Below are 20,830 nucleotides of genomic sequence, written 5' to 3' on the forward strand. Positions count from 1 at the left end.
GGCTATGGTGGCTCAGACGGTAAAGCGTCTGTCTACAATGCAAGAGACCCGGGTTCAATCCCTGGGTTGGGAAGATCCCCTGGAGAAGGAAATGGCAATCCGCTCCAGGACTACTGCCTGGAAAATCCCATGGACAGAGGAGCCTGGTAGGCTACAGTCCATGGGGTCACAAAGAGTCGGACACGACTGAGTGACTTCACTTTCAATCTGCCATTAAACCTGTTCACGGTTTTTATTTCAAAGGCAATTTTTTCATTTTTCACTTTGTTTTCCAAATCTATAATATCTTTTCTTTGTTGTATTTTATTTTCATGTTTCTAGTCCATCTTTAATCATTTGGAAATACTTAAAATGTAAGTCTGCTAATCCTGTTATCTGAAGATCTTGGGAGTTAAATTTTGATGTCTGTTTTGTCTGTTGATGCTCTTTCATGGTGATTCATTTCTACATTTGGTAACTGGGGTTGCAGACATGTGTTCAGTGTTACCTTTGTGACTTGAAGTGAGGTTGTTTGCTTCCAAGGAAGTTCTGCTTTGGCTGCAACCAGGCACCTCAGGAACATTACAAACCTGAGTCTACTTTTATATTAATTTTCAAACTTTGGGTTTCATGACTCCACAGGTTGTATAAATATGACTCCAAAATTCATAGGAGACAAACCTATACAGTGCCATATTCTCAGGAAATACTTTTATTTCCTGCCAGCCATAGTCCAGGCTGAGATATATTTCTTGTCATCAGTCTTTGCTGGTGGGTGAAACATATCCCACCTTCCTGGGTCCTACACTGACCCAAGGCCTCATCTCCAAACCCCTTGGATTCTAAGGCTGATAAATAACCCTGGGAAAGTTAACATTTTTTCAGTTTTCTTTCCTTTTTTTGCTTTTTTGTAAACCTAGGGATTTCCCTTACTTTCTTGTGAATTTGGCTATGCATTTAGAAGTATGTTTGTTTCATTTTATTGAGCATTTCTAACAAAAGGTTTTTCAGAATATTTTGATCACCATATTGCTGGAAATGGAAATTTCCTGGGAAGAGTCTTAATGATTGATGGGAAAAGCAGAAGGAGAAACAATGGCTGAGGTTTGAAACTTTGGGAGCACATGATTATATCTGGATAGAAAACACATTTTAGGGGAAAGCAATGGTGAATAAGGTGGTGGCTAGAAATGATCACATCCAGAAGGCAGCTGGTGATATACAGGAAGGCTTAGGTAAATGGGTCAGGTCTCCAGCAGCCAGAACTAATATAAAGAGAAAAGAGAGTCACAACTGAGTCTTCATGACAATTACTGAGGCAGGAAGAAAGGTAATGAGAAGGTTTGGTCAGCGGGAGCCAGAGGCAGAGAGGTTAAGAAGATAGGTCTGGGAGTAAAAATCCGTTGGATTGGGCAGTCAGGAAGGAACAGAGTTTTGAGGAAACTGTTCCTTCCAGAAGAGAGGAGGAACCACTTCCCAGGGGTGAAGGTGAGAGCAGACGGGGAGAAAGTGGAAGTGGTGTGCCAGCTCATAAACAACCCTGTCATCTGCTTACAGTTCCTGCACTTGGAAGAACGAGAGCTGGGAAGTCCATACACAGGACCTGAAGCCCTAAAGAAAGGCCCTCTGTTCATTAAGAAGGTCACCACCAACCAGGACCCTAGAGCCCCACCCCAGGGAGAGGGCCCTACAGATCTGCCACACCCTCCAGACCCTGCTTCTGAGATCAGGCAGGCTGCCAAGAACACCACTTCTGCCACCATCACTGCCACCAAGCCCATGCTTGAAGAGACGGGCCCAGAGCCCAAAGGCAAGGACAGTGCACCCACAGAGAAGAAGAGTCTGGCCACCATCTACCTGGCTGTGCCAGGCCCCCACTCTCCGGGGCCCATCAAGTCACCCAGACCCATGAAATGCCCTGCCTCCCCATTCGCATGGCCACCTAAGGGGCTGGCTCCCAGCATGTCCTCGCTCAGCTCCCTGGCCTCTTCCTGCTTTGACCTGACAGATATCAGCCTCAACACTGAGTATGCACCTCTCTGCTTAATATTTTCTAAAATGACCTGCATGAAAAATACCTCCCTGGATGGAACAGTAGATATGAACTTACTTTGCTATGCAAGTCCTGGTTTTTCACAAAATCGTTTCATAGGGCAGCATGGTGGGATAGAAAGAACACAGGATGTGGGGAGAGAAAGCACGTGTGCATGTGCCCACAAGTCTGCTGGGGCTCTAGCTACATACCACCTAGAAAACAGTGTTGGACTTGGGTTCCTTACAGCAAAAACATACCTTGAATTCTAAAGAGTTATTTATTCTGGAATGATATGGAAAGCCAAAAATGTGGAGTTATATAATCAATGGCTGCTATTTAAAAGTGTTGACTCTGGGCTTAGCAATTGGATCTTCACAATAACCCTAAAAGACAGAACTTACTATCATAAAGGTTGAGTAACTTGCCCAAGGTTCCACAAGAAATCATAGTATAAAGGCAGATGCTGCTAGAGAGTTCTTCCTACGGTACCATGCTCTTCCTACAGTGAAGCAGGATAATTATACATGAATGTGGGATAGGAAGTAATTCCAACTAAAAGGAACCTTACTGAGAATTAATTTGTTAACTGACATGCTTCTTGGGGGTGGGGGGAGAGGCCAGCACCCATAATGGCAAGAGAAATGACAAGCCCTTTCTTTTCAGAGACGGGGACCTCGGGCATCGGGGGCTGGGTGAGATTCACCTCACGGTGCGCTATGTGTGTCTGCGACGCTGTCTCAGCGTGCTAATCAACGGCTGCAGGTAAAGAGACATTAGGACCAGGAAAGAGCCCTTGGGAGCGTCAGGTGACCAAAAATCAGTGGGGGCACTTGGAACAATGGCAGGGGCAGGCAGCCCCAAGGTAGACACTTGGAAGGAGTGAGGTTCAAACGCTCTTTAACAGGATCCTCGATGGAGCTGACAGGCTCCAGAACCAAGGGTGTTGCTCAGCCACATCTGCTGCAAAGCTGTCTGGGGTGCCCTGGAGCCAGGACATTTTCTCAAGAATCTTCAACTTCCTTTACATGGAAAAGTACTTGGCTCTACCCCAAACTTCATAAAAACATATGTTTTTAAAACCACACATCTGATGTTTTGTCCTACAAATTCTGCAGACTTTTGATTTTTTTGGTCTAGATTACAGGGCATTTTTATCCCCAAGGCCATCTAAAGCTGTATGGCTAGTACAGTGAAGTGAAGTCGCTCAGTCGTGTCCAACTCTGTGACCCCATAGACTGTAGCCTACCAGGCTCCTCTGTCCATGAGATTTTCCAGGCAATAGTACTGGAGTGGATTGCCATTTCCTTCTCCAGGGGATCTTCCCAATCCAGGGCTCGAACCTGGGTCTCCCGCACTGTAGACAGATGCTTTACCGTCTGAGCCACCAGGGAAGTCTCCAAATGAGTGCTTTCAGTATTTCAAAACAAGAGGCCTCTTTCCTTTAATGTGTTTGAAACCAAATCAGAAACCTGACGCCCTGTACCAGCAGTGGAGCTGATCCCTACGTCCGTGTCTACTTGTTGCCAGAAAGGAGGTGGGCAAGTCGTAAGAAGACCTCAGTGAAGCGGAAGACCCTGGAGCCCCTGTTTGATGAGACGTAAGTGGCCCAGGTGGCCTGCTTAGAGTGTCACAGCCACTCGAGTATTTGCTGAGTACCTCCTGTGTGCCTGGCAACTGCCAGATGCTGGGAAGGGCTGGGGTTGAACAGGACACCAACACAGTCATGAAGCTTCTACATTTTGTGGGAGAAAAGGACTGCCAGAGAAGTTTAGCAAAACAGTTAACCATTTTTCTTGCCTGTGTGGACCAAAGCATTCTTGATTATGAAATGTTCCACACTCTCTCTCTTTAAATGAATCCCCTTTGGCAGCAAAAAGATTTGAATCTAGTCAGATGTTTGTTTTCAAACATAAACAACATACCTTGAACCTAAGAACCTAAAGTTTCCTCCAAAGTTCCAAGCTCTTTGGCCTGTCTTCCCTCCTGTAACAAGCATAGGTGAAACAGGTACCTTCCCCCAGTGTGTCCACCCACGTCCTTCGGGACAAAATTAGTAGACAGAGTCTAATCACATTTCTTGCTTTTGATGAGTCTGTGGTGGAAAGTCTTATCTTTAATATTCTTATTCTTGATTTCAAGTTGATCACAAGGTACTTGCTTCTTTTTGCTGTGGGATCCTAAGAGAAGACATTGCTAGCAAGCCTAGGATGATTTACCTAATAATGTTTGTTTCCGCTTATCTTGATCAATAACTACTCATTTTAAAAAGAGTTGTACTGAGTTCTTTTTTGGGTCATGTCTAAAGATTAATATGTTCTTTCAAGAGCTACATTTTTAGTTCATTGATATCAAGAAAGAATGTGGGGAGAGAGAATTAATCTGTGCAATATTTATTGAATACTTTCTATTAATATTAGGTACCATCCTATATTCTACAGTCACACAAGTGAAAAATGTTGCCTTCAAAGGGAGCTCCAACATAAAAGGATGTCAAAATTGCTATGTGGGAACATAGGAGGTTGACTTTTGTGACAAACCTAATCTGTTAGTAATTCTCTCTCAAAATTGTAACAGCAAGATATGCATGGATTATATACAAGGCAGACTTGGCAACCTTGATCTTAAATGTAAACCTAGAAGTAAAGAGTTCAGAGGTCTCTTGTTGAGTACATGATTGACACCATATACATTATAATTAAAATATCTAAAGTTAAAGATAAGAGAATCTTAAAAACAGCGAGAGAAAAACATTATTACCAAAGCATTCTTGATTATGAAATGTTATGTAATTATGAAAAGTAATTACATTATAGGGGAGCCCGCCCCCCCACCAGCCCCCAACATAAGACTATCAGCAGAAACTTTGCAGGCCAGAATGGAGTGGCACAATATATTCAAAGTGCTGAAAGGAAAATGCTTCCAACCAAAAATACTCTACTGGGGAAACTTATCATTCAGAATTGAAGGAGGCTGCCTTAGTACCCTACTTTCATCAAAGGATAGATCATCTGATAAATTCAATAAGGAAACATTAGCTGTATATGACTTGCTAGACCAGATGAACTGGTCTAATACATAGAACAGTCCATCCAAAAGCAGCAGAATACAGAGTCCCAAGTGACACAGAACATTCTCCAGGATAGATCATATACTGCTGCTGCTGCTGCTAAGTCACTTCAGTCATGTCTGACTCTGTGCAACCCCATAGACGGCAGCCCACCGGGCTCCTCCATCCATAGGATTCTCCAGGCAAGAGTACTAGGCTGCCACAAACAAATCTTAAATTTAAGAAGACTAAAATCATGTTAAGAAATCAAGACAAATAAAATATGTTCAAAGAAAATGGAAATGTAACATAACAAAATTTATGGGTTGTAGCAAAAACAGTTCTAAGAGGAAATTTCATAACAGTAAATGCATATATCATAAACAGGAAAAATCTCAAACCATCTAACCTTACATCTCAAAGAACAACAAGAATAAACAAAGTCCAAAGTTAACAGAAGGAAGGAAATAAATTTCAGAGTGGAATTAGAGACTAAAAAAACAATAGAAAAATCAATGAAACTCAGAGCTTTGAAAAGATAATCAAAATTGATAAACCTTTAGCTAGACTCACCAAGCGGAAAAAAAAAAAGGACAAAAAAGAGGAAACAGAAGCTGTAAAATTGATACCACAGAAATACAAAGGATCATAAGAGACTATGAATAGTTATATATCAACAACTTAGATAACCTAGAAGAAAGAGATAAATGCCTAGAAAGATACAACTTACCAAGACTGAATAATGAAGAAACAAAAAATGTGAACAGACTGATTACTAGGAAGAAGTTTAAATCAGTAATCAAAAATCACCCAACAACAGGTCCAGGGACCACACAGCTTCACTAGTGAACTCTACCAAATATTTGAAGAATTAATACCATTCCTTCCCAAACTCTTCCAAAATATAGACGAGGAAACACTTGCAGACCCACTTTACAAGACCAGCACTCTCACCAGGTTTATTCAACACAGTACTGGGAAGTCTAGCCATAGCAATCAGACAAGAAGAAAAAGAAAAAAGGAAGAAATAAAACTGTCACTGTTTGAAGATGACATGGTGCTTTATAAAGAAAATCCTAAAGATGCCACCAAAAATCTATTATAATGAATTCAGTAAAACTGCAGGATACAAACCTAATAAATAGAAATCCATTGCATTTCTATACACTAACAACAAAGTATCAGAGAAATTAAGAAAACCATTCACAACTGCACCAAAAAGAATATCTAGGAGTAAATCTAACCAAGGAGGTAAGAGACCTGTACTCTGAAAACTAAGACACTGATGGAAGAAATCAAAGACAACACAAACAAATGGAAAGATACATTATGCTTATGAATTGGAAGAATAATGTTGAAATGTCCATACTATACAAAACAATCTATAGATTCAATGCAATCAAACTTCTAATGGCATTTTTCACAGAAATAGAAAATCCTAAAATTTGCATAGAACCACAAGAGTCAAAGCAAGCTTGAGAAAGGTGAACAAAGCTGGAGGCATCATACTCCCTGATGCCTCCAGGCATCAAACTATATTACAAAGTTATAATAATCAAAACAGTATGGTACTGGCATAAACAGACATCAATGGTACAGAATAGAGAGCCCAGAAATAAACCCACACATATATGGCCAACTAGCTTATGACAAAGGAGACAAGAATGTATAATGGGGGAAGCACAGTCTCTTCAACAAGTGGTGTTGGGAAAACTGGACAGCCACATGCAAAAGAATAAAATTCAACCAGTATCTTACACTGTACACAAAAATTAACTCAAAATGGACTACAGACTTGAATGTAAGAGCTGAAACTATGAAACTCTTAGAAGAAAACTTAGGTGAGTTAAATTCACTGACATCAGTCTTGGTGATGATTTTTTGGATTAGACACCAAAACCTAAGGCAACTAAAGCAAGACTAAACAAGCGAGGCAACTTGAGACCACATTAAAATGCTTCTACACAGCAAAGGAAACCAACAAAATAAAAAGACAACCTACCAAATCGGAAAAAATACTTGTAGATCATATATGGTAAGCAGTTAATATCCAAAATCTATATTAAAACTCATAGAACTCTACAGCAAAAAAAAAAAAAAAAAAATCTGATTAAAAAATGAGCAGAGGCTCTGAATAGACATTTTTCTGAAGAAGAAATATGGATGGTTAGTAGGTACGTGAAAAGATGCCCAACATCATTAGTCATTATGGAAATGCAAATCAAAACCACAATGAGCTATCACCTCATATCTGTGAGAATGGTTATTATAAGAAAGAAATAATAAGTGTTAGTAAGGATATGGGAAGGGAACCCTTGGGCACTGCTGGTGGGAATGTAAATTGGGGCAGCTATGGAAAACAGTATGCTGCTGCTGCTAAGTCGCTTCAGTCGTGTCTGACTCTGTGCGACCCCATAGACAGCAGCCCACCAGGCTCCCCCGTCCCTGGGATTCTCCAGGCAAGAACACATGGAAAACAGTATGGAGGTTCCTCAAAAAAAAAAAAAAAAAAAATTAAAAAATAGTACTACCATACTACCAGGCAGTTCTACTTCTGTGTATTTATTAAAACAACGGTAATTCAAAATGATATATGCACACCGGTATTCACTGTGGCATTACTTACAATAGCCAAGACATGGAAACAACCTAAATGTCCATAAAAAAAGAAATCTTGCCATTTGCAACATGGATAGACCTTGAGGGCATTTCTACTAAGTTAAATAAGTTAGAAAAAGATAATTACTTATGATCTCACTTATATGTGGAACCTAAAAATACCAAAAAACCAACCAAACAAAAAAACTCAAGCTCATAGATACAGAGATTGGTGGTTGCCAGAGGTGGAGGTGAGGGTGTGTGTGAAATAGATGACAGGGGTCAATAGGTACTAATTTCCAGCTATTAAGTGAGTAATTCATGGGGATATAATGTATAGCATGGTGACTATAGTTAATAATAATTACCTATTTCAAAGTAGCGAGGACAGTGGATCTTCAAAGTTCACATCACAAGAAAAAAATTTTTTTGTAACTATATGTGGTGATAGATGTTACTTAGGCTGATCATTTTATAACATATACAAATCACATCATTATTAGACATATAAAACTAATAATCCTTTGTCATTTATATGGCAATTAAAAAAAGAGATATTATAGGATTATATTAAATCATGCATGTCATACTTTTGAAAAGTGTAAAGCACTATTGAATTTAAAGAATCTTCACTCAATTTAAAAAAATTTAAAGATTAAAAAAAAAAAATCCTGAAGTAAGGAGTCCAGAGGCCTCTTGTGAGTATGTGACAAAGCTTGTATACTAAGATTCCTCTGCCTTATACCACAGGCACAAGTGGGAAAAGGCCACTTTTTTCCATGCAATTTCAGCAAAACTAATTATTCAGCATCCTAGCCCTTAGTTGGTCAAAAAAAACAAAAAGGGGTTGAGGTGGTACTATGAGCAGGCAGAGTTCAGAGAGAGAAGGGACAGCTGAACAGAGTGACCACCAGAGTAGAGTCAGAGAAAGAAAGAAGCAACCCCAAAGCACAGTAGTCCAAAGCAGTTCTCAAGAGGGCTAAATGGCCTCTTGACATTCCCAGGTTTTGTAACAGGACAGTGATTGTAATAATGGTGCAGCAAGTATCCGCTGTAACCCAACACTGCTCTAGACTCTCTATAGTATCTACAACAGTAGACAGTCTGTATCTTCTGTGTTACAGGGAGGAAAATGGATGAAACACTAGAGATTTTCAATGAAAATAATTAAAATATATAAATCTCATTTCTGACTTTCTGCTCCTTAAAGATTTGAATTTTTTGTTTCCATGGATGAAGTAAAGAAGAGGTCACTAGATGTCGCAGTGAAAAACAGTAGACCATTTGGTTCACACAGAAGGAAGGAACTGGGAAAGGTAAGTACAAAAGGGAATCTTGGTACTCTTTCCCTCCTGGTGGCTACCTGGAGTTCACAGGTGGAACACATCCTTGCTGAAATTTTGATGCGATCATCAGTTTGTTATCAGAACTGACTTTAAGGAAGATACAGCCTCACTGGGAGGTTTTTTTGTTTTGTGCTTTTTAAAAAATACTCTTAAGACTAAAGTATATAAATTAATAAACCCTATTTTAAGAAACTCAAGAATATCCAAGTTCATCACTACGAAAGTATTTGAACCTCTACTATGATATTAAGTATTGTTTTCACAAGTACAGCATTGTGTGAAGCTTGGATCTTTTGTGGTGAATGTTATTTTAACTTAAAGTTAGAAGTAAAGGAAATATAATCCTCAGGAAGGAAAGACAAAAAAGAATGGTATTTGTACACTCTGTAGTTGTTGTATTTTAAACATTATCTTATGCTCATTCTTTAAAGCCCACTCTGTGAAGTAGGTGATGATATTCCCATTTTTATTGTTGAGAAAACTATAGTGTCTTGCTTAAAATTCTGGATCAGTTTGTAAGTAAAGGCAAGCTGTTTTCTCTAAAACATTCGTTAAGTAAATTCCTGAGGTACAACTGCAAATAGCAGTTCACCTTTTCCTAGGACATTGAGGTTGGTATCAGTACTGTCCTTCTGGAGAGGTTCTATATATTGAAAGTCAAAGGAAAAAGAACTATTGCTCAAAACTCAAGGAGGCCCTTTTTAGGTCAGTTTCATTTATCCCAATATGTTTCCATTTAATGCAGTTTTGAGGAAGAGAACTAATAATTTATGCTTGTTTAGGTACTGATTGACTTATCAAAAGAAGATCTGATTAAGGGCTTCTCACAGTGGTGAGTGGTTTCATTTTATCACATTAAGTCTGCTACTCAGTTTATTTCAGGTGGTTGCCCATATTCTCTTTCCAAAGTTCTTCCCTTTTCAATATCTTATCAAGGAGGGGGACATTATCACTTTTACTTAAGGCTTTACTGCTTACAGACTTCACTTATCTAAAGAACCGCTGTAAGCTTGTCTTAACCCTGGCTGGTCAACTTATGGAGATGAGTTCTGCTGGTCCCACAGGCCCAAGTAGGGCAGACTAGGCCACTTGTCCTGATATTGCCACAACACACTCGCAATACTAACAGAAGTCCAAACCCAACTGTCTTACAGGTATGAGCTGACTCCAGATGGACAGCCTAGAAGTTGATGATGAACAACAACATCTTTATTTTTTAAATATGTACATATGTATATTTTGTAATTTAAATCACAATAGCAATTTGAAACTACACATATATGTGGGTGTATATATATATATACACATACATATGTGTATATATACACATACATTCTTGTGTGCAGTATAACTGCATGACTGGATAGTATTATGCAGTGGTAAACACATGTAAAAGCAAGAACTACTCTTTCTTGGTTGGGTTTAATTGTTTAAATCCAAAAAGAAGTGGGGTATCTTGCCTAACACATGATCAGAACCTCAGTGGTGAATTTTCTCTGACTTAGGACTTGCATGCATGTCTCCACCAGGTGTCCTGTCTTAGACACAGAAGACAAGGGAGGTCCGTTTGTGGAGCAGCTGTCAGTACTCCTGGGCAGGGACTGACGCAGGGAAGAGGGTTTTTTTTAATGGGACTAAAAAGTGACCCACCCAAAAGTTCTGAGAGCTAACTCTACCTAAGCTCTACTGGCTGCCATCTTTGGTACTTCTCTGGAGGTTCGTTCCTGTATCTGCTGTGGAACTAAAACATACTTTCCCGATGACAACCATGTTAGTGATATACCTATACACCTTGAGTTAAGTACTTCAGTGTGGGATAGCCTGGGATCAAACTCCAGCATGTGGCATTATTTCTATTAAGAAAATGCAAACAGAGTTTCAAGCCCAGGTCTGTCTGCACTCCCATAGCAGAACAATGGAGACTGGAGTGCCAGAGAGAACAGGGGCTTTCTGTATCTCTTTTAGATAGGTTTGGGAATTCTGTTCCACTTTTCTGAGGGCTGATTCACCTACACAACATTAAAAACAAATTATGTAAACTGTATATTTAAACAAGTGCCTCTTTTGCATTTCAGACTTTATAAAACCAAATATTCTTGTCATTTCTCATGTTCCTAGAGCTGTTGTCAAGTCTTCTTATCACTTGTCTGCTCAGGCAGCAGCCCCTGCCCTTGCTTCCTCTCCCACCACTGCTTTCACTGCAGCTTTTCTAAGAATGGTAACATCTTAAAATAAAGTTTCTGACAGGTTACTCTCACTTATAAATTATCTCTTTCCTGTTTTCTACAAAATTCAAGCCCATTTCTTGTGTTTTAGACTGAACACAATCAGTGTTCAATCAAAAACTCCAGTTTTTGGCTGCCTTATTCATGTGCAGATGCTTTGTTCCAGAACTGTCCAAATATATCCTGCCTACTAATCCTACTCACCTCTTAGAGGCCTATGTCAAACTCACCTCCTCCATTGAGCCAGTGCACACTGAAAGGGCCTCTCCCCCCACCTACAGCATCTACTATCAACATTCTACATTTTTCATTTTAACAATTCCCTGCCTTGTAACTTTTAATTTAAAAAAATGTTTATTAAATATCTACTAAAGTCATATGCTAAGAAACTATCTGTATTGTGTTTGGTATTTGATGTTTCTGTTTATTTTTTAATTAACCTCAAGTTACTTGAATTTTCACCCTCATCATCCAAGACTAAGTACAAGACTTAGTACATCCATGCTAAGTACATGGCAGATGTGTAATAAAATTTGTTTTTGCTGTTTTGAGTGACGAGTTCTCATTATAAAATAGGACAATTGATGCCTGTCCTATCTACCTCACAGCAGCATTGTAATGTTCACTAAACAGACAAGTTCCTTGAAACGATAAAGTACCAGAGTAATAAATGGAATGTATCATATATCATTTCCTGAATATTAGCAACCCTAAAACAACTACTGAGCAAAATGGCAGACAAGTGAAAACCTATCCTTCCTCTAGTCCAAACACACAGAAAACCTAATTAAACCATAAATTTTAAGCATGATTTTAAACATGATTGACTAAAAAGTAACACAGGTAAGTTCCAATGATAGTTCAAAGAGAAAATCTAAAGTAGCATATAGGAACTGAAGAGGGTGTTTTGAAGAGAACCAGAATTTTAGCACACTGGATAAAAGGTAAAGCTACTATGTAAGGGACATGGAGCCTGGAAAGTTTTGTCCTCACAAAACACCTTGGCTGACAATGTATGGCAAAACCAATACAGAATTGTAAAGTAAAAAAAAAAAAAAAAACACCTTGGCTGAGAATGAGGACAAGGAACTGGTTGTCAGCAATGGGTGGAAACAATCAGCTACTCTCTCCTATCGGAACATGGAGTCTGAAGTTACACACACCTGACTTAGTTTGGAAACCTCGAAACTAATGTCAAATTGGGTTTAGAACCTGGAACCATGTCAAGCCCTGACTGGGGCAACCACAAAATTGCCCCTAGGGTTGTCATTCCCATCTAGGACACACGTGGAACCACCGCAGCAGATAATTCCCACTAAAAGGAAGCTCACAGGCAAAAAAAAAATTTTTTTTAAAATATGAAGCACATGGGAATACCAAATTGAAAAATGGCCACTGGCTGTATTTCAGCAAGCAACAAACGTAACATAAGGCGGGAGTGGCTTGTGGAAACAACAGAGAGTAAGCTAAACCTAAGTGAGTCTTGACTGTTTTAAACAAGGAAGCAAGCAACCTGAAATGTCTGCAAAACTGGGCTAGTACTGACATCTAAGAGCCTTGAAGCTGGTTCAGAGGAATGTTAAAAGTATTCAAGTCCTTATTTAAGAAGCTAAGGAGTTTTATATTTTAAAATATAGCTTTGTATGTGGCAGTTACTAGTTACCTTTTAGCTCCAAATCAACCCATCTTGGCCCTGCTTTGATACTAGAAATAACACAGCCTCCTCCCCTCTGCCAGGGGTCTTGATGTTAGGCTTATCAATTGAGGACACTGCAGAGACACTGCAAAGCCAGAGTGGGAAGAAGGGGCTTTTCTTCCTTTACTGAGGTGCCCTTATCCACAGCAGCTAGCTGACTGTCGTGTGAGGCTGTTTTCTGTTACCTAAGCACCCACCACAGTTTACTCTTGGCTCATGCCCTTGGGCCCTGCAGCCATAAACACAGTCTTCATGGTTCAGCACCATCCAACACCCTCTGGCAAGTTTATTTGCCAGAAGTGGGTTGCCTGTTCCTGTGTCAACCAGAGCTCTACTCAGAGGTTTAAATAGCCTCTTAAGTTGATATATTTAAAGTGAAGGCACTCTTAAGTTCATTTCTTGTTTACTCCCTTTTATCCCTGGGGTAGTATCTGCTTTCTGAAGTCACTACTGCATTCTCCTTAGAGTCCTCTTATGTCTCCTTTTAGCAGTTAACTACTTTTACTAGTCAGCAATTCGTATTTTAAATGTTTCCTGTTAGGCTACCTGTGCAATGTAGTTTTTGTCTTCTGACTTGACCTTGACTAAGTGTGTATTAAAAATTTTAAGATAACCAATAATATAGAGTAACAACAGAAAAATCAATAGAGTTGAAATATAAAACTTCCAAATCAGTAGTGAAGAAATAAAAATTCAACACTGCTCCAAAAAAATAGGAAAGAAAAAAGTAGCATAGAAAAATATGATAAATAAAAAAAAAGAAAAGATAGGCAGAAGACTTCTAAATATACTTGTAATAACTCTTTGTGACCCATGGACTATATAGTCCATGGAATTCTCTAGGCCAGAATACTGGAAGTAGGTAGCCAGTCCCTCCTCCAGGGGATCTTCCCAATCTAGGGATTGAACCCAGGTCTCCCATATTACAGGCAGATTCTTCACCAGCTGAGCCACAATCATAGTAAAGGCACTATTAAAACCTATGTCAAATTCCATGAAAATTAAAAGTACAGCTATATGCTATTTACAAGAGGTTCACTCCAAACACACAGAAGTGTTGAAAGTAAAAGGATGAAAATGACAAACCCAAGGGTAGTTTAGACTTCTGTTTATAGTAATGGTACCAAGTGAAAGTCATTCAGTCATGTCTGACTCTTTGGGACACCATGGTCTGTAGCCTGCCAGGCTCCTCTGTCCATGGAATTCTCCAGGCCAGATTACTGGGATGGGTAGCCATCCCCTTCTCCAGGAATCTTCCCAACCCATGGATCAAACCCAGGTCTCCGACACTGCAGGCAGATTCTTTACCATCTAGGCCACCAGGGAAACCCAAGAATACTGGAGCGGGTAGCCTATCCCTTCTCCCTTGGATCTTCCTAACCCAGGAATTGAACCGGGGCCTCCTGCTTTGCAGGCGGATTCTTTACCAGCCGGGCTACCAGGGAAGCCCAACATTACGCTTAACGGTGAAGCATTTCCTTTTGAAATCTGCAACAAGAAAGGGTTGATTCCTATCACCACTTCTACTCAGCCCTATATTGTGGCCTATGTAGTTGGGTAAGGAAAAACAGGTTTATCTGATCAAAACTGTTGTTATATGCAGATGATATAATCATAATATGAAAATCCAAAATAATCTAAAGATATGCTGCTTTGTTGAATACAAAGTAAATATTTAAAAAACAATTATAGTTCTCTATTTCTGAAACAGTTGGAAAATGAAATTTTAAAATGACAACCTATAAATGCATAAAGATCAAATACTATGAATGTATCTGGCAATAATCCCTACAGAAAAATTATGAAACTTTATTACAAAATGTTAAAGTAAACCTAACCAAGTGGAGAGCTATGCTACAGTAGGAGTTTGAAGATCCAACATTATAGATTTTGATTTTCCCCACTGATCCTACGTTTAATGAAAGTTCAATAAAAATCTCAATATGTAGTGTGTCTGTGTGTATTATTTAATAATCAGACTCAATACACATGGAAATACAAAGGGTGGGATACCAAAGTTTATTTTAAAGTTAAAATAATAAAAACAGTGGGATACTAGTGAGGGGGAGATAAATGGACCAAAAGAATAGAAGACAGTCCAGTAACAGACTCATTCACATACAGATATTCAATATATGACAGAAGTAAACACTATAAGCAGAGGGGAAATAATAGATTTTTCAATAAACAGTGCTGAAACAACTGGGTATCCATGACAGAAAAGGTAATAGTCCTTTACTTATACCACATTAAAAAAAAAGAAGAATTCCAGGTATATTAGACTAAGTGTGAAAGGCAAAATTATACAGCTGTAAGGTGACACAGAAGAGTAACTTTACAGTTTGTGACTAGAAAAAGATTACATAAGACACTAAGAACACTGACTATAAATCTCTCCATCTTTAACTATATTCTCTATATTAAAATTAAGTTCTTCAGTTCATGAAAAGACACTAGAGGAAAACGGAAGGAGGAAACAGAATGGAAGAAGGCATTTGCAACATGTGTAACCATCCAATGGTTCATGTCTAGAATATGTAAATAACTCTTACAAATCAATAGGAAGACAGACTGTGCAACAGAAAAAAACACCAAAACACATATAAGCACTTCAAAAATAAACTACAAACTAAAAAAAAACAAAGGAAAAGATGTTTAACTTCATTAAGAATCAGGAAAATAAACATTAAAGTAACACTAAGAGCTCTACACATGATACTGGAAAAAAAAAAAAAAAAAAAAAACCCTGACTTACCAAAAGTTGGTCAAATATGGAAAACTGGGGACCCTTCATACATTAATGGTGGGAATATAAGTTGGTACAACTACTCTGGAAACAGTTTGGCGTTTTCTTCTAAAGTTAAAATACATATGATCTATCAAAGTCACACACTAAACAACCCCAGAGGATCCATTCATATCATTAGATGTGTTTTCCTCTGCTGCTACTGCTGCTAAGTCGCTTCAGTCGTGTCCGACTCTGTGCAACCCCAGATGGCAGCCCACCAGGCTCACCTGTCCCTGGGATTCTTCAGGCAAGAACACTGGAGTGGGTTGCCATTTCCTTCTCCAATGCATGAAAGTGAAAAGTGAAAGTGAAGTCGCTCAATCGTGTCCGACTCTTAGTGACCCCATGGACTGTAGCCCACCAGGCTCCTCCATCCATGGGATTTGCCAGGCAAGAGTACTGGAGTGGGTGGCCATTGCCTTCTCCAGTGTTTTCCTCTAGGACCCAGCAATTTTGCCTCTTAAGATTCTAGAAAACCTGCACACAGTGAACAAGGATACATGTACAAGAATGTTCACAGCAGTAGCTCACAATAGCCAAGAACTGGAAGCAACCCAAAGGGCAATCCCTAGAACAACAAACAAATGGATTATGGAACATTCACAGAAGAACACCAGACACCAATGAAAACAAATGACCTGGACCTACATAAAACAATATAGATAAACAGTACAAACATGATGTTGAACAACAGAATTAAGAAGAACATACAGCATGATTCTATTTTTATAAAGCTCAAAACTGGCAAAACTCGACTATCTTGGGTTAGGCATACACACAAAACTGGCAAAACTATTTTTAAAAAAAAAAGAAAAAACAAGTAAATGATTAACATACGCCAAGCTAATGATTATCTCTTGGGGGAAGACACATATGGTGTGTGGGGAAGGCATTTTGGAGTGCTGGTGATGTTCTATTTCTTGGATGTTGCATGAGTGTTCACTTTATAATCATTTATTACACTTGAAATTTATGGTTTTTACTGTACTTAGCATAGGTGTTGTATTTTATAACATATAAAAAATGATTAGTGAAATAAGAATAAAAGGAAAAGAATATCCAGCAACTATTAACTAAAAGGACAAAACTACATTCAACGTAAAAGCATGTATAGCAATGAAGAGATATTAATCAAGAAGATATTATTGACTATGAATTTATAAATACTTATAAAACAGGCCATAAGTACTTTTAAAGTACTTATGAAAAAACAAAATTTGACAAGTTCAGGGATTTCAGAATTTCCCATAAACTAAACCAAGCAGACAAAAAAAAAAGATAGAAATGAAGTTGATTTAAACAGTATATTAATAACACTACATATATACACACATATATATGTATATATTAGAGATTAGACTTTTTAAAGCACATGTGGAATATGTGGAAATTCATCACAATAAAGTCACAAAGAAAATCTCAATGAATTCCAAAGATCCAATACCAAAAGACCATGTTCTCTGACTACAGTACAGGAATAGAAAGCAATAGCTTCCTGCTGGCTGGACTAAAGACAGACATTGGCATTCCTTGTTCCTAGAACCAAAAAGGTCAGTAAACTCCGAACATAAATGCAACCTTTCAATTACTTGCATTATTTCTCCCTGAGTTTCTCTCTTATTCACACACTGTACTTTAAAACAATCTTAAATTTTAAGTACTCAAGAACTGCTTAAGAATTATTCAAGGATCTAAAGTTAATTTATTAATTAAACTTAACAATTGTTTTCTATAAAAGAATCTTAAAGTCAATAAAAACTATACAGATGGAGGCCTCAATAGAAAGAAGGGGGTAAATTTTGAGGTAAATACATTTTATAACCCATGTCTCAGAGTAAGATCAATCCTACAAAATACTTAGGATGTTAAGAATGCAATTTATACAGTAAAAATGATTTGATTTGTTTTCAGTATGAAAGTATTTTTAATTTCCTTACTGCAGGTACAATGGCATCCAAGTCATCAATTTCTGTAACAGAAAAACAATAATAAAACAGTAGCTTCATCTAGTGTTAGGCTCAGATGAAACGATAACTCTGTGCAAAGGCAAACCTCAAACACAAAGGCAACATCACTAGTGCTTTCAAGCACATGAAATTTTTCTCTAAAAGTGTATCACTGATTCACAGGACATTTGTTTGTAAAAGCTACCTACAAAAGTATCTTCTGGCTCTGATATTAATCTCATTAGCAGTGTGCTCTTAACAACAGATTCTACTCAGCATATTTGTAACATTATGTTACTGCCTCTTTCTAATATATGGGTGAGCTTACATGGTGAAATCCCTAGGAGAGGCCCTTTCTCTTTCCTGGGCCTCCATCTAAGGACTTAGGGACCTCTTCTGTCGGAACATAGATGATACAAGAAAGGAAAAGAATACGAGCAAATCTACAGCTGAGAATTACACTGTAGTAAGGTACAAAGATCAAGTTATTCCATGACCCGCATTCTAAAATCACACCTGTTTTCTCCCTAGAAGAGAAATCTGCCTTATAAATAAACCTCACAGAGAAGGACTTTGGTTGATGTGAGAATTTTCTCAACTAATCACACTACTCATGAGAAAAAAGAAAGTCCTTCTCCATACTTGATATTCAGTAACCCACTCTGTCGTTCTAGATGCATAATATGACATCTGTTGTTCTTGTTGTTTAGTTGCTAAGTTGTGTCTGACTCTGCAACCCCATGGACTGTAGCCCTCCAGGCTCCTCTGTCCATGGGATTTCCCAGGCAAGAATACTGGAGTGGGTTGCCATTTCCTTCTCCAGGGGATCTTCCCGACCCAGGGATCAAACCCACATCTCCAGCACTGACAGGTGGATTCTTTATCACTAAGCCACCTCACATCTAGTAATAATAAAAAGTCATGTTTGCCAAAACAGATTTAATTTCTGAAATGTTAATATTTACTCCAGAATTTCAACTGTGACCAAACAGCACATGAACAATGTATATTGAAGCAAATGATCCCACATGAACCAAGCTGAGTATTATATCTGAGAAGAAGTTTCTATACAAGGATTATGAAATAAGTGTTAATAGCGCACCTAGTAAAACGTTTGTTAATGACAGGAAAATCACTGTTAATCGCTACCTCAAAGCAAGTAAAATCATAGTGCAGGAAACAAACTCTTTGAGATACAAGGCAATAAATACATTTCTACATTTTCACATCTCAAGTTAAACTTTCAAATTATGTCTTCCCTTGCCATGATCTTTTCAAATGTATGAGCATGAATAAAGTACACTCACTGTCTCCGCTGCTTCCAGTCTACATAAAATTGGCCACAAAAATTTATGTTCAACTAGGCTATATACTCTAGTCAGATATGCCTTTCATTTACTCATATTCTTACCAAATTTTAACTTACTCATTCCTTTATCTTCTACCTAACCTTATCTCCTCTTCTAATTTAATTTCCTATGTCAAAGAGTTATTCTTTAAAAAAAAAAAAAAAACTTTCAACTTCAAATGAGCTACACAGAAAAAAAATTCATTAATCATAATGTATTAATGAAGTAAATAAATCACTGTAACCTTTTTAAAAAGTGATTTTGTTTTGTTGGGTTTAGGGAATCTTAGTTCCCCTACCGAGGATGAACCTACACTCTCAACAGTGAACATACATAGTCCTAGCCAGTGGACCACCAGGAATTCCCTAAAAAGTGTTCTTAATGGTAAGATTAATTATTTTTATAGCCATAATAAATCACACTTAAAGTAAGAGATGTGGGTTTTTATTTTGCCTATGATTCCTAATTATATTTTTTTCCCCTTAAAGCCTTCAATCTGACCAAGAGTGTAAATGTATCTCTTCCCTTCCACAAACTTATAAATTTATCTTCTTTCTACAGATGTTTACGTTATATTATTTCTCATCATCTGAGGAAATTAAATTTTAAAAAAAAGAGTAGGTAGGAACTATCTTTTTTTAAAAAAGAAGAGGAGGAGGAGGAGGAAGAAAAATTAAAAACACAGCTATCAAGATCATAAATTCTACAGACATTTCTCATTATGCAATGACAGTCAGGGTTAGAGTGGGCCTAACCAGAATAATGTCATTTCTCATTTTAAGGTCCTAAAACAAAAGGCTCAGCTCCTTAAAGAATATATGCTTCTCTGTTCTGTAGATTAACCCCAACCAACTTTAAATGCAAGTTAGAAGTTTTTCACTACTATTACTGGTTTCCACTTTCTACCATTCTAGGTAAAAACACTAATACAGTGACTAAGGAACACTCTTTCCTCAAACCCAATGACATCCTGAGACTCAATACTTAACCACCTCCGACAAAAATCTTACCTAAGATTTTGAGTAGATCATTAGTAAATGCCTGAAATGCTGGGAAAAATTCTTCATGTTCTTCCAATTTGTGGATAATGCTTAAAAAAAAAAAAAAAAGCACAATTTATACTGAATTTCTGACTTAGGATTCTTACATTTGATTGGACATAGAACATTTCAAAACAGAAAGAAACTGTCCTGCTAATTTAAATACAAATTTAATGATTATTTACTGCAATCTTTCCTTCTGAGCTCTTTGTTCATCTAGTAATACTTTTCTAAAACAACAACAAAAAAATCTACTAGCAGTATAATCATCTGTTCTAAGGTTAAATCTATCTAACATTTCTAATATGGGAACTTTCCATTTAGCTTGAGGAGTCTTAAGAGACCAATGTTTTCTAAAAATAATTAATTTTCATATCCTGTGTTCTATTAAACATTAAGAATAAGTATCAGTAATCTGTAAAACTGGGAGGGAGAAAAATACCAACAGTGAGACATACGTTCCTTTTAAAATCATCAAGTATCAGAAACCTCAAGTGTCAGATTAGGTTAGGGTTCCTCTTGGAAAACTTGCAGAACGTATGGAACATATACTTCCCTTATGTTGCAGTATAAAATCTGAGGGAGGAGGGAGGAAGAGTACAGCTATAACATTTTGATATTAAAAAAAAATTAGGTTTTATGTTGGAGATGTCTAGCTTTAAAAAAGAAATCCTTAATCAAACAATGCACATACTCTTAGTGATTATTCAGTGATATATGGTAATCTACTAAAAACTAGACTTACTTATATATTCTGAATTAACATGAAGTTGCTGACAAAG

At 37.8% G+C, this 20,830-nt stretch overlaps 2 protein-coding genes across 13 annotated transcripts in view; one reads left to right on the forward strand and one right to left on the reverse strand.

Moving 5' to 3' along the window:
• ESYT3 (extended synaptotagmin 3) overlaps positions 1-11,780 on the forward strand; it is a 55,649-nt gene extending 43,869 nt beyond the window's left edge. The window contains exons 18-23 of the mRNA XM_040233436.1: positions 1,537-2,006; positions 2,678-2,776; positions 3,480-3,611; positions 8,869-8,974; positions 9,787-9,836; positions 10,159-11,780. Coding sequence (XP_040089370.1) covers positions 1,537-2,006; positions 2,678-2,776; positions 3,480-3,611; positions 8,869-8,974; positions 9,787-9,836; positions 10,159-10,195 — 894 coding nt within the window. The 3' untranslated portion in view covers positions 10,196-11,780. The remainder of the gene's footprint in view (positions 1-1,536; positions 2,007-2,677; positions 2,777-3,479; positions 3,612-8,868; positions 8,975-9,786; positions 9,837-10,158) is intronic.
• Positions 11,781-14,921: 3,141 nt separating this feature from the next.
• CEP70 (centrosomal protein 70) overlaps positions 14,922-20,830 on the reverse strand; it is a 79,373-nt gene continuing 73,464 nt past the window's right edge. For 9 of the 12 annotated variants that reach the window (XM_040233570.1, XM_040233588.1, XM_040233517.1 and 6 more), the window contains 2 exons: positions 20,019-20,098; positions 14,922-17,682 (listed from right to left, as the gene is read on the reverse strand). In XM_040233570.1, coding sequence (XP_040089504.1) covers positions 17,621-17,682; positions 20,019-20,098 — 142 coding nt within the window. In that variant the 3' untranslated portion in view covers positions 14,922-17,620. Of the gene's footprint in view, positions 17,683-20,018; positions 20,099-20,134; positions 20,625-20,830 lie in introns of those variants that run through there. The other 3 variants (XM_040233504.1, XM_040233524.1, XM_040233533.1) reach the window with 2 other exon arrangements.

Source organism: Oryx dammah, unplaced genomic scaffold (assembly GCF_014754425.2).
Source record: "Oryx dammah isolate SB20612 unplaced genomic scaffold, SCBI_Odam_1.1 HiC_scaffold_2, whole genome shotgun sequence".
Lineage (NCBI taxonomy): Eukaryota > Metazoa > Chordata > Mammalia > Artiodactyla > Bovidae > Oryx > Oryx dammah.